The sequence below is a fragment of the Aedes albopictus genome, chromosome 1, assembly GCF_035046485.1.
Source record: "Aedes albopictus strain Foshan chromosome 1, AalbF5, whole genome shotgun sequence".
NCBI classification, from domain to species: domain Eukaryota; kingdom Metazoa; phylum Arthropoda; class Insecta; order Diptera; family Culicidae; genus Aedes; species Aedes albopictus.
The window spans coordinates 141,677,315-141,690,692 of NC_085136.1; the positions used below are offsets into that span (position 1 = coordinate 141,677,315).

A 13,378-nucleotide genomic window follows, 5' to 3' on the forward strand; every position below is an offset into this window, starting at 1 on the left:
TCCTGAAGGATTTGTTTAAATAAATGCTGGAGTTGTTTCTGAAAAAAACACAGAAGATATTCCCGAGTGAATCCTTGGAGCAATGCTGAAGATAAACCTGGAGGAATCCCGGAAGCAATCCCATGATGAATTCCTTAGGAAATCCCAGGAAAGCTTTCTTAACAAATTCCTGGAAGAATTTCTGTACGAAAAAAAATTAAGGCATCCATGTCTGCTGTTATTTTGGACAAATTTTTGTTGGAATCTTTGAATGGACTCCCTAAAGGATGTTTTGTACAATGATTTAAGGAACTCCTGGAAATTCCTGGAGGAATCATCGAAAAAAGCACTGGAGCAATCACTGGAGGAACTTCTAAAGGTATCCCAGAAGAAATTCCCGGAGGAATGTATGGTTAAACCCATAGAGGAATTCTTGAAGAACTCTCTGGAGCAATCCGTGCTAGAATCACTTAAGGAAGCTATGGAAAATTCCTGAAGGAATTTATCGATGTATCCTTGCAAAAGTATCTGTAAAAAAACTGAAGGAATCGTGGGAGGAATTCTTTAAGCATTTCTTGGAACAAACCCTGAAAAAAAATTATCTGAACCCTGCAAGATGTCCATGGAAGAATTCACGAAAGAGAAACTCCTGGACATGTTTCTTGAGGAATTTCTGAAGGAATCTTTGGAGAAGTTCCTGAATAAATGCCTAAAGGAATTTCTGGAGATGTCCTTGAAAGAATTTGTAAAGAAATCCGAGGTATTATTCTCTTAGCATGCCGTTTGTTTGAATTGAATACAAGTGAAAATTCGTGTAGCAGTAGTACATAACTGCACTCTATAGCAGCATATAATTCTACAAAATCCTTCTTTTTCCCTACCGGAAACTTGGCATGCTGTTTTTGTATTCCATGAATAAACATCACAAAATTTAACCATTCAACCAAGCTTGTTATTTGGTTAAATTCTATGATAAGATTGAAGTAGACCTCTTGGAGAAATACTTGGTGGAATTTCCTGTGATTCTCAAGAAAAAAAGGTTTGATAATTGTGGATAAAAACCTAAATTATTAGAATAGTCTAGAAAATAGTTTTTTTTAACATTTTTTTTCTGGAACTCTTGAATTATTGATAATCTTTGAGTCGGGTCGAATTAAAAAAAAATCTGCCCCCCTCTGGCTACGCTCTTGGGTTATGATTCGAGTCGATTTTTGGACCTCTCTAGGATCTCACATGTATAACGTCCAAAAATGTCGCACGACAACTAACACGTGGTCTATCGGTAACCAGCATTGTCCGAGTAAGGACGTCACAACAGAAAGAAGATGAAGCTCAATACTAATGTTCCAACTACAGTTTCCAAACTCTTTCAATCGACCCTGTACTATTCTAATGATCCTAGCAGATACCGTTTGCTGTTTGTCTTCATCCATACTGTATAGCAGTATCATCCTCATCTTGTACATACGTGCATCACTTTTTCGGCCTACGCTCTTGTTCGTTCTGTCTCGCGAGGCACAATATTATCGTGACCGTGGCCTATCTCTTTCGATGTTGGTCGTCGAGTCGACCCGACATTCTTGTGCACATACCTATAGTGACACTACGGTACTCAGAGAGACCGAGACTGCCGGTTGCCGAATGGGGAGTGATAATGGCCCTGTGTAATAAATTTGATTAAAAGTCATATCGTCGCAGAATACGAAGACACTCTCTTCGGTGACTCGACTGGAGTGATGCAAATTTACTCTCCAAGATCTTGGTGGTTGTTTACGCTTTACTCCGGCTGAAAGGATTTCTGTTCAGTTGAGCGGATGAACTTGTACGGATTGTTCGTGATCGTATCGCCGCGGCTGGGAGCAACGATCGACGGTTAACGATGACGTTTCTTCGCGGGTGGTGTCTCAATGTTTGCGTCATAGTTTGTCTAGTGCATGGTGGAGGGTGGGCTTCGCCTGTGCCACAAGATCAGACGAAACAGCAGGTGGTCAAAAGGCAAGCCAAGGGTGGTGCAGAGCGTCCCAAGATCCGAAACGAAGTGGCCGAGTTTCTAGAAAGTGGCAAAATGATCAACGATTACGTATGGGTGGATGCAACGACGAAGAAGTTCGTGCCCGTTCCTGGGAATGATCTGGAATTTGGAAACTGCTCCGATTCGGATGAGCTGATTTATTTCGACAACACGGTTATAGAGAACTCAGGGCCGAGTACTTTGAACGGAACGCTCGAGGTACAGCATTGGACGACAGATTGCTGACTAGTTTGAACTTGTGAACTGAAGATCGGATTTTTCTTCTTAGATCTACATCGATGCACCCGTCAATATAACATGTGTGAGGGCGATTGATCAAATCAAAGATGGTTTTGGCGCCGTTCCGACGTACAATTCCATGGGCTCAAACTGGGCCAAAATTGATGTCACCGGTCAGTACGGAAGAGGATTTCATTTCCACATCTACGTCTATGGCAGTCGACAGAAGAAGAACGGTTCCGAGAAGGAAAAGGAGCGCAAGGACAGTCAGTCTAATCTGGTGTAGTTTACATGAGTTGTGCTTCAATTGTTTTATGTGTAGATAGTAGAATTTTAGAATTGCGAGAGTAAAAAGTGTGTTGATTAAAGGTTTGTGGTTGGTATTGTACATTCTCCTGGAAAATCAACTATTACAGTTAAAAAGTGTAATAAATCAAATGCCTAGCATCCCTCTGATGTTTTAAGGACCTGAAAGTCAACCTACGTGCCACAGCGAATCAATTACACTTTTATGGAGTACGCTTCCGTGTTAGTTCAATTTGGGGACAACGCACAATACTTCTGATTCTTTTTCTTCTGGCGCGACGTCCCCACTGGGACAAAGCCTGCTCTTCAGCTTGTGTTCTATGAGCACTTCCACAATATTAACTGAAAGCTTCCTCTGTCAATGACCTTTTTGCATGTTTGTATCGTGTGACAGACACGCAGATACTCTATGCCCAAGGGACTGCCCATAATCGCATAGTTGACGTAAGCGCAACTGTAGTTTTCAACACACTTTTGAAATTTTAACAATGATTAATGAAAAGTTTATGTTTTTTTCACGCTGATATCTAGCTAGTGATTAGATCTTGTGCTCTATTGAATAAATCTGGTCACAATTATGCACATTTGATAGACATTAGCTTGTGAGGGCTGACATTGTCAATGGTGGTTACGTCAACTATGCGATTATGGGCAGGGAAGTGAAGAAAGACTCCATAACGAAAAGTTCCTGAACCGACGGGAATCGTTCTCAGCATAGTTTTGCTGAACACCCGTGCGTTTACCGCATCGGCTACATATATGGAGTGAGATTGTATAATAGATCCAAAATTACAAATCAAGGAAAAAAGAAAAACATGCTTTTTGTTATGTTGGCAATAACGAGAGGTTTATTTTGAATATGTCGATGGTCTGAAGCAGCAACTACTTAAACTTCCGTTTAAGTTTTTTACTTTGGATATAATATGCTTGCTTTTACAACAAAGGATTAGTTTGTGATATAAAATCCAGAACGACCCCCCTCCTTAAATAGAAAACAATGTTTTATTTTCAAATAAACGATCGATGAACAATGAGTATCCTACAAATGTGAAACGCGTGAACGAACACCAGCCACGCGTTTGGGGCGTAACTTAACCCTACTGATATCTCAGCCCGGCGGCACCACCCTACTGTTCGGCCTCCTTGGCACCGGATGGAATCGGGGGTGGCGGCACATCCGGAATGTCCTTATTTTTGTTGGCATTGTTCTTGATACTGTCCGGGATGTTTTGCACGGTTGTGCTCTCTTCTGATTTAGCGCTTTCAGTGGGTTCCTCCGGGGCTGCTTCTTTGCTTTCTTGAGTGGCGCTTTGTAAGTCCTCTTTCGTGGGTTCAGGGAGGTCTTGTTCGCGTCCGCTGCGGTTAACTTGTTGCGGATCGACGGCGTTGTTTAGTGGTCCATTTAAGGGAACGTTCTGGGCGAAATATGGATTCGGTTGAGCCAGTTGAGGGAAGTATCCAAAGGGAGGAAGTATGGATTGGTACTGCGTTGGGTTGTAGTTCCCAAAGGAATCGTAAAGAACTGGGAAGTTATAGGGGTATCCCGGCAAGTTATAAGCTTGTTGGTGCTGAGCCGGAGCTCCGTTGTACGAAGACAGTGGAATCAAACTTGGAGGAAGTCCGAATTCGTTCAGCTGGAGAGGATTGTTTTGGTTGGCCGGGCGTTCTTCGTAGTTGGGCCGGGGGCCTTCGGGAGCCTTTGGTGCGATGCTATTGTTTGGCTCTTGGATAACTTCGGGAGCTGGAGCTTCTCGGAGAGGAAGATTTGTTTCCGGTGGAGGTCTTGCGCCAGGTAATGTCTCGATAGGAGCTTCCTGAAGTTGTGGTTCCTAGTAGAATGGGTAGAATGAAACAGATATTAATTTATTTGCAAAATTGTATTAGTTGATGTATTTTTCTGATATTTAACCTTTCATGAAGCAGTTAAATCAAAGGACTTTTCATTTCATAAAATCGACAACTTTTTTGTGTGACATTTTTTTTAAATAATGGCAAACTTGCCTGTCATGCCTCGAGCTTATGTGCTTGTCAATAATGAAGTTATCGCTACACTCGTCTCTAAACTAATCACTTCCGTTAATTGTTGGCAGTTTTTTTTCTCAAGCATAGGGGGAAAATCTGCTCAACAGACACCCGAACAGGAATGTCTGGGTAATGTGGGGCTAAGGCCGTCTTCTACAACACGAGTAAAAGCCAGGACTACTCTCTCCTCGACCCACTAAACAACATTCTCATGTTCGGCAAACCCTTCGTCTCTTTGGAATCACCAAGAAGGCATTGCTTCAGAGAGGGGCTAGTGCACATCGCACCCTTAAGGTTGGCTGCGTAGCCTGCAGCAGCGAACATCGATTACTCGCTTTGGAGAGTCCATCACGGTAGCATGCTGGCGCAGTTTCTCGAGTGGTCCCCACCACTCCCTTTATCCTCGGGAAATGGACAAGGATAACCCCACGTCCGCGCCCACCTGTTTTGCAGATATTAAGAACTGATGCCTACGTGCAACCAGATCTGATCTGCTGAAGGCAAAGGTATCCCTACCCTTCAGGCCCTATCAGTTGCACCAAAACGTTGCTGACAGTAGGGTCTCCACTTGCCCCGGTTCTTACCGGGCACCCCTCTCCATCCGCGGGCCCGGAACCAATCCAGTAGACCGACGCCACGACAGCAACGTTAACACAACGTTCTCCCACTTAATCGCTTTAAGGATCGATTTCGACCGCAGGGCACCGGTATGGTCTACGAAGCCGACTCCAAACGCCTGGACCACCTCTTGTACCGCATCTGAACTAACCATTCTCCGAGTCCACGCGCCACCTCCTCTGTAGCTCCAAGACGATGAAGCGGCATTGCAGCCAAACTCATCCCCACATATCTTCTGAACAAGATTGTCCAGAGTTGTGTCCTCCCCGCATGTGGCAAGCATGCGGTCACGCATTGCGCGGAAACGCGGGCATACGAACAAAACGTGTTCCGGCCAAACCGGACATTCGGTAGAATCCGCATGACTGAAACGGTGTTGATACTGTCGAAAGCAGCAATGGCCTAAGGACCTGTGTCAGGTGGAATGTTAAACCAACTATCTACCCTCGGTATCAACCTATGGGTCCACCTTCCTTTGGTGGAACTGTCCCACGCGCGCTGCCATTTGACCATAGAGGCCATGCTGGCAGTCCTGCGTATGCCTCTTGTGCCGCGCATTTCGAAGCACTCCATGTCCTCACTGATAAGAATGCTGATAGGCACCATACCAGTAATGACGCAGAGAGCGTCGTGTGACACGGTACGGTACGCGCTCGCAACCCTCAGGCACATAAGCCTGTAAGTACTTTCCAGCTTCCATCGGTAGCATTTAGTACTTAGCGCGGTGCCCCACGCCGGGCCGCTATACCTAAGTATGGACGTAGCAACACTAGCCAGAAGCTTGCGCTTACTGGCGTACACCGCAGAGCTATTGGACATCATCCGGGACAGTGCCACAATAGCTGTGGAGGCTCTTTTACAGGCATAATCGACGTGGCTACCGAAAGTAAGCTTATCGTCGATCATCACGCCCAAGTGTTTGACGGAGCGCTTTGACAGGATAGTGCACTCTCCTACACTGATGTCCAACTGCAGCTCCGACTTCAGGTTGTTAACAACCGTCACCTCTGTTTTGTGGTGAGCCAGCTCCAGTTTCCTGGACCGCATCCACGCCTCCACAACCTTGATCGAGTGGTTGGTAGTCAACTTTACCTCCTCGATCGTTTCACCGTAGACTTCGAGCGTAATGTCGTCGGCAAATCCGACAATCACCACTCCCACTGGGTACTCTAACCTCAACACCTCGTCATACATGACATTCCATAACACCGGACCCAGGATGGAACCTTGCGGGACTCCTGAGGTTATGTGGAAGCACTTCGGACCCACCTCCGTGTCGTAGACTAGTACGCGATTCTGACAGTAGCTTTCGAGAATCTTGTACAAGTACTCCGGTATCCCCAGACGCAAGGCTGGAGACCCACATGCAAGAGCGCATCGGCAATAGCAGACCAGCTGGCGCTATTAAACGCACTCCTTACATCCAGAGTCACTACCGCGCAGAAGCGAATTCCCCTCCTCTTAGGCTCGAGTGCTTTCTTGGCGGTTTTTGTAACCGACAAGATAGCGTCTACGGTGGACCTCCCCTTCCGGAAGCCGTACTGGTACATTCTATTGAGGATGATCTTTCCGAGCACCTTCCCCGCCGTGTCGATCAAACATATTGGTATTCTATATGCCGACAGGTCTCCGGGTGATTTCCCCGCCTTTGGCTCTGCCTCTTCCAAGCTTCTGGGAAAACTCTCTCGTCCAGGCATTTCTGCATAGCAGACCTGAACATCTCGGGAGCCTCTGCAATAGCTACTTTTAAGGCCAGGTTCGGAACTCCGTCCGGACCTGGGGCCTTACCTACGCTAAGGGACTTAGCTATCCCCGCAAGTTCCACATCGGTAACCCTCTCCTAAGGGGCTAGACAATATTAGTGTATTTAGTATACTTCGAAATAAAATAGTATATCTATATATATAAAAATGAATTTCTGTCTGTCTGTCTGTCGGTCTGTCTGTCTGTCTGTCTGTCTGTCTGTCTGTCTGTCTGTCTGTCTGACCGCTATGGATTCGGAAACTACTGGACCGATCGGTGTGAAATTTTGTATGTGGGTATTTATGGGGCCGGGGAAGGTTCTTAGCTTGGTGCGGGACCTCTCCGGTCTCTGGAACGGGGGGCTCCCAAACAGATGACTTCGCCGGGGACGTCCCTATGGAGCTGCATGTCAAAAAACACAGTAGGCAGGCAGTACGACGTTTGCCGGGACAGCTAGTTAACCTATATTAATCAACAATAAATTCAAATAACGCCATCAAAGCAGGTCATATCACCAAAACAAACAAGTTCAATTTACCTTGACAGATTGTTGAAATATTGCATGTTGTTCATGTTCAGGTTGATTGGGAAAAGTAGATTTTTGCTCCCATGCAGGTAGGTTTGTGATTACCACAAACGATTATATTTTTAATAATTCATTATTTCAGGCAATTATGAGCTAGATCATCATTGAAATCGATGCGATGGCTAAACGGCGGCGTCATTGATTTACGCAAACTTTATCTTTACGGGGAACGACGCAGCATCGTAATCGGGACATTGTGGCTTGCAATTATCCGTCTCCGTTTTCAACGATAAATCATTTGATATGCCAAATAAAATACTATCTTGACCAAGAAAAACCTCTATATGCTTGACACAGAACATCAAAACATTGTCCCTTTATTGCTTAAAGAGCCCAGTCCAAGCATGTTTAAGGGTACTATAGAATGCATAGAACCTGTTGGTAAAAAGCTACAACTAGGATAAACCAGAAGCAACATAAGCTTTGGTAAACCTTGGTTGAAACTATTAACTTCTGTATACATTTAGAATCTGAACAAACAGTGCCCAGTCCATATTCCGAGAGACTATGAATAGCACATTCTAGATTACCTTTGCTAATGTGATTATTCCCTTTGTCAATGAATTGCATTTTAAAATACACAGTTTTGATTTTAAGGAATTCATATAATAAATGAATTGTTGAAAGCCTGGTATTTCTAGAATTGAGAAAAAGGTTAGCACTCGGAAAAGGACACAACATGAATCACAATTGTCAAACGATTGTTTACCAGTTCATCCAAAGACCGGTTACTGTGATTAAAAAGTTTTCATTAATATATCTTAATATATTAACCGGAAAATTGTAGGTTAAAATAGGTGTCCGGCCCCTTGCCCTCTCCTCATCGCCATCACCAGTCCCCGGCGGTCCTACGAAAGGAGGTCAAGGACTAGGATCATGACGCGGAAAAAGTCCTCCAATGATCCCCTCCAACATCTCTGGAGATTGCTCTGTAGGAGCCATCACACCTCTCGTCTTGGCCATAACGATCCTGTAGGCCTCACCCCACGGGTTCGTATTGGCACTCTGACAGTTGAGGGCAGGCCTTTTTGCTTGATCTTATCTCGGTCTTAAACGCGGTTTTTGCAGCGGCGAACACCACCCGCCGTTCGTTTCGCTGTTCCTCTGATCGTGCTCGCTGCATCCGCAGCCTAGCCCGTAGGCAGGCACGGCGCAGGTCCGCAATCGCGTCGGTCCACCAGTAAGCCGGTGGCCTCCCATTTCTAGGGTGGACTCGCCTCGGCATGGTCGAATCACACGCACGTGAGAGCACCGCTACCAGCTTGTCGCCGTCTGAACCGATTAAGTTTCACTCAGGGCGGAGCGCCTCCCTAAATACCTCTTCGTCGAAGTATGATGTCTTCCATCTGCGAGGGCTTGGCCTTGGCCTAGCCGCCTCTTCTTCTATCCGCTGTCTGCTGTTGTTGTAGTCGATACTGTAGCGAACCGCCAGGTGGTCGTTGTGAGTGTAACCATCATCTACTCTCCAGTTCGAACCACCGGCCTTCACCCTGTTTACACGGTCGTTAAGCGGTCCAGCATTTGCGTGAACTGCTCGATCGACCTCCGCGGAGGCGCATAACAGCTACAGAAGAAGACCCCGTTTACTTTGGCGACCACGAAGCCCTCATAGGTAGTAGACACCAACTCCTGGACGGGGTATTTACTCGTCGACCATATCGTCGCCATTTTCCTGGTCCCATCCGAGACCCAGTTGCCGTTGCCGGCGGGTACTCGGTATGGGTCCGATATGATGGCTATATCCGTCTTCCACTCAGAAACCGCCTGACAAAGCAGTTGCTGAGCTGCATCACAGTGGTTCAGGTTCAGCTGCGTTACCTGCACTGTGATTTGTTCAATGTGGCTTTCTGGACCACCCGTTGGATGCCGTTTGTTTACGGATTTCCCGGTACAAATCAGACAATTGGGTGGACTCCGTGCAGTCTTGTGCCTTGTGGCCTTCAGCGCCGCCAACCTTCGGTGGCTCGTGGAATATCACATGCCATACACATCAGCCTACCTTGATCCTCCCTATAGGGTGTCCCAGAAAGTATGGGCACAACTTTGTATAGCGAGAATACAATATTTTTTTAACAAACAACAATTTTTATATTTTTGTATTTTTATTCAAAGTATTTTTATTGATACCTGTAAAAAATTATTCATTTAAAAGTGTTTTTGTATGCAGAATGTTTAAAATGAAAAAAGAACTTTCAAAACTCCTGCACAACCTACTTTTTTACCGTTTTGTCAAATACACAAATTCGAAACAATTTTTTTGAATTTTTTTGGCATGATATATTCGAAAACATGTTTCCTCAGATGCTTGATTGAAATTTTTCATAAGAATATGGTTTGCCTGTGCGTGCTGGCCTTTTAGAATTTGGAGAAAATCGAAAAAAGTCGCTTTTTCTATTTCTGGATGAGACATGCCCACATACATTCGAGTTTTAAAACATGTTTTAACGAGAATTACATAAAATCAATTTACACTTAATAAAGCTGGAGTATTTATTTAACTTATAGGGAAATTTAATTGTCTTTTTCTGAATGCTGTGATACATATTTAGAAGCTCATTTTCAAGTATTTGAATTTCGGAGTTTCAAAAATATCGATTTTTGAGTTTGAAATAAATTTTCAGGTACGAAAGTATATCTTTTCAGTTCAATCCAATATTTGTATCATAGATACGCATGTAGAAAATCACGGATATATTTTTTAAAATTTCTATCAAGCTTAATTTTATGCGTGGAAAATAATTTGTTAAGCGATGTTATTGAAAAATATAGCGATTTGTGCAGAAGCTTTTAAAGGTCTTCTAGGGAAAGTTCTACCGTATTCAAACGATGTGTAAAAAGCAAATTCTAATAATTGGCATTTGATGCTAATATATCAAGGCAGGATATGTGTGAAAATAAAGATTAATCATGCATCCGTTTCCAAACGGCAGAGCTTCGAAGTTGTGCCCATACTTTCTGGGACACCCTATACTTTAACGGACGTTCACCACATGTAGCTGAACCAAGGCTACCTGTGTCCCTGCCGGCATCTTCCGTAGTCTAACGGCTGCGGTGGCCACCTGCACGTCACACTGTTGCTGTAGTGTCGGGATTAGCTTCAGAGGTGCCTCTTGTGTACCCTCATCTCTACCCCTTCGCCAAGGACCTCTTCCGCCACATTTTTGTAGCCGGCGCCTTTGCGCTCCTTATAAGTCTGCTACTGCGCACGTCGGCTCCCAGCTCCACGAGCTTAGCGTCGCTTCGCATTGCCTTCAAGACGTCCGAGTACTTCGACTGTTCTGTCTTGATGACGAACGCGCCGCCTTTCTCACGCTTGGCACCTACTCTTTTATGCCTTGGTTTTGGCGTCCTTAGATTCTTCTACCTGCGGCTTTTACTTCTTTTTCCGCTCGACTTTCATCCAAGCGGGGGTCCTCCCCTTGGTTCGCCTTACTCTGTGATTGCTGAGGGCCTAACAACGTTCGCAACCCCCTATTCCTTTCCATCTGGAATGGGCCAGCTTTTTCAGGCCCACCCTTCCCAGCTTTCCGGGATGCCTGGCTGGGGTCAGACTTGCCGACATTACTGTTGACCGGCTGGCCTTGCGGGCACCACCACACAGCTCCTCACCTGACGGCTGCCTTACCCGCTTCTGCTCGTGCTTATCACAAGCAGTCGCATCCGCCACACCTTTTGGACTTCCTGCACAGGCTCCGTCCAGTATCTCCACCGACTGGCTTCTTGCGAAGGGGTTAGCTTCACCACTACCACTACCTTCTGCTGTTTGTTTTTGATTTGATATGATTTTTAAATCCCACGAGTTGCACGGGGAAAAAAGGTCCGCCACGCCAGAGCCCTACATTAATGCGGTAAGGTACGAAATACTGTGGGGTGCCTGGGTACCCCACAGGCTTCGTTAATGATCGAGCATCTTTTTCACCCCCTCGATCAATCATTCCTCGGCACGGGCCGCTTGACACCTTGAATTGGGGTTAGTAGTCGTATTCTTAGCCGGCGACTACGTGGTTGACCCGAAAGTGGGGGTTTGCCTGGCCCGGGACTTCCAAACCACTGGGAAGACCCCATCGTCCAGCCATTTCTGCATAGATTCTTTTAAGGCCTGGCAAGCAACAGACATCTATATCTATATATATAATCTTCTATATATATAAAAATGAATTTCCGTCTGTCTGTCTGTCTGTCTGTCTGTCTGTCTGTCTGTCTGTCTGACCGCTATGGATTCAGAAACTACTGAACCGATCGGTGTGAAATTTTGTGTGTGGGTATTTTTGGGACCGGGGAAGTACGACGTTTGCCGAGACAGCTATCACAATCAAAATTCCAAAAGTGTGTAAGCGAGATTTTCTAATTGTGCCTATTTACTCACTGCTGCAGCGGACTACCGCATCATTGCTTTGGCCCACACGGCTGCTCCTACACTACCGTGTGGCCGGAATTTCGCCGCCGGGGCAGCTCGGGAATGGAATGGCGTGTTTGTCGGGTCAGTGCTTGACCGACGAAGCCAGCGGGCGTTGATGGATGGATTCGGGCATCAGGCATCTTTATCGTGATTGGCACGGCCCTGGACGAGACCGGAACGACCGTGCCGAGAAAAATCCGTCCTTTACGGTTGTGGCCAATGGCCTGAGGCAATCGTCTTGCAGTGGATGATGGCGGGTCTTTGGGTACGGTTAGGTGCGGGAACCGTACCCGGTTTCGCGGGCCGATCCGTGTGGTAAACGAAGGTCCAAACAAAGAGGTCGATACATTTTGAAACACTCAAAAATTTAGGTAACAATATTCTTACAAATGCCCGTTTGAGGTACTTTTCTTTTTAAGACTGCGGCAAACAGCCTGATTTCGAAGTGGAAAAGGCTAAACTCATACACTGCGTGGTTCAGCTTACAAAATCATCGGTTTTACAGTTTTTGAGCTTATTTTTCTTTAAAGCAGTCAAATTTTACCGTTTTTTAGTCTACAAACAGCTCCCGAATTGTGAATTAAGCTTAGTTCAGGATCAAAAGCATACCCATCATTGTTAGTAATCCCACGTATGAGTGGACAAAAAAAGAATTTAGATATAAGCTGTTAGAAGAAGAAAAAGATTAGGTGGCAATATAGTTGCCACTGTCTTATAAAGGGTTAAACATGCACAGCACACGGATGTAGTTAGAAATAGCTGTTGATTTAAGGCAGTGGCCGCTAAAATTCTAATTTTCTCCCTTTCCCGTCATGTGCTATTTCGTTGTCGATCATTTAATTTAGTATTTAATTTGTATATTTTACTGCTGTTTTTACACAAGAAACGTGAAAGGTCCGAAACTCAACATAAAATACAAAACAAAAACCAACCATTTGTAACCCAACGGTTACAAAGCAGTAAAAAAGCAAAGGGAACTAAATTTGGCATATGGAAGTTTTAACGCTTCCCTTCCATCTATGAAAAGGGAAAAGACCATTAGGCCGAACGTCAAACAGCCAAATAAACAATATACGGAAGGGACATTAGGTAGAATAGTCATTGAACCAAAATGGCACCAGGCAGAATAATCATCATTCCCGCATTGTAAAAAAAAGATTGTACTTCCTAATACATACGCTGCTACAAGTGCTGCTTACTCTATCTGTGATTTTTCCTTCTTTTAAAAATAGGAAATTCTTTCGCATTACACTGTTATGAAGGAGTGGGCACTCTAGAAAAAAAAATCGACATAAGATAATATTTATTCAGACAATTAAGCACAAATTGTGTGTTTCCCAGATAATAAGCATATACTGATAGAAGTTTGAACTTCTTCTTACTAAAAAATGAGAAGGTATGTGAAGACCAGAAATGTTTCTAAGGTGGTGGGAAAAGGTAAAGGCTCTCATACAGATAAAACATGACTCATAAC

At 44.8% G+C, this 13,378-nt stretch overlaps 2 protein-coding genes across 7 annotated transcripts in view; one reads left to right on the plus strand and one right to left on the minus strand.

The window, feature by feature from the left end:
- The first annotated feature begins 1,443 nt into the window (after positions 1 to 1,443).
- LOC109400933 (uncharacterized) lies at positions 1,444 to 3,372 on the plus strand. Its single transcript, XM_019673426.3, has 2 exons — positions 1,444 to 2,209; positions 2,280 to 3,372. Exons 1-2 carry the CDS (start codon positions 1,859 to 1,861, stop codon positions 2,514 to 2,516), a joined length of 588 nt encoding a protein of 195 aa, XP_019528971.3. The 5' UTR covers positions 1,444 to 1,858; the 3' UTR covers positions 2,517 to 3,372.
- A 144-nt stretch (positions 3,373 to 3,516) lies between these two features.
- LOC109400927 (fibrous sheath CABYR-binding protein) overlaps positions 3,517 to 13,378 on the minus strand; it is a 92,529-nt gene continuing 82,667 nt past the window's right edge. For all 6 annotated transcript variants that reach the window (XM_062845519.1, XM_029878302.2, XM_062845518.1 and 3 more), the window contains exon 4: positions 3,517 to 4,365. In XM_062845519.1, the coding sequence (XP_062701503.1) occupies positions 3,664 to 4,365 (702 nt within the window). In that variant the 3' untranslated portion in view covers positions 3,517 to 3,663. The remainder of the gene's footprint in view (positions 4,366 to 13,378) is intronic.

Coding starts and splice junctions, on each gene's coding strand:
- LOC109400933 (XM_019673426.3), top strand. CDS start 1,859: ATGACGTTTCTTCGCGGGTGGTGTCTCAATGTTTGCGTCATAGTTTGT. Junction 2,210..2,279: donor CTTTGAACGGAACGCTCGAG/GTACAGCATTGG, acceptor TTTTCTTCTTAG/ATCTACATCGATGCACCCGT.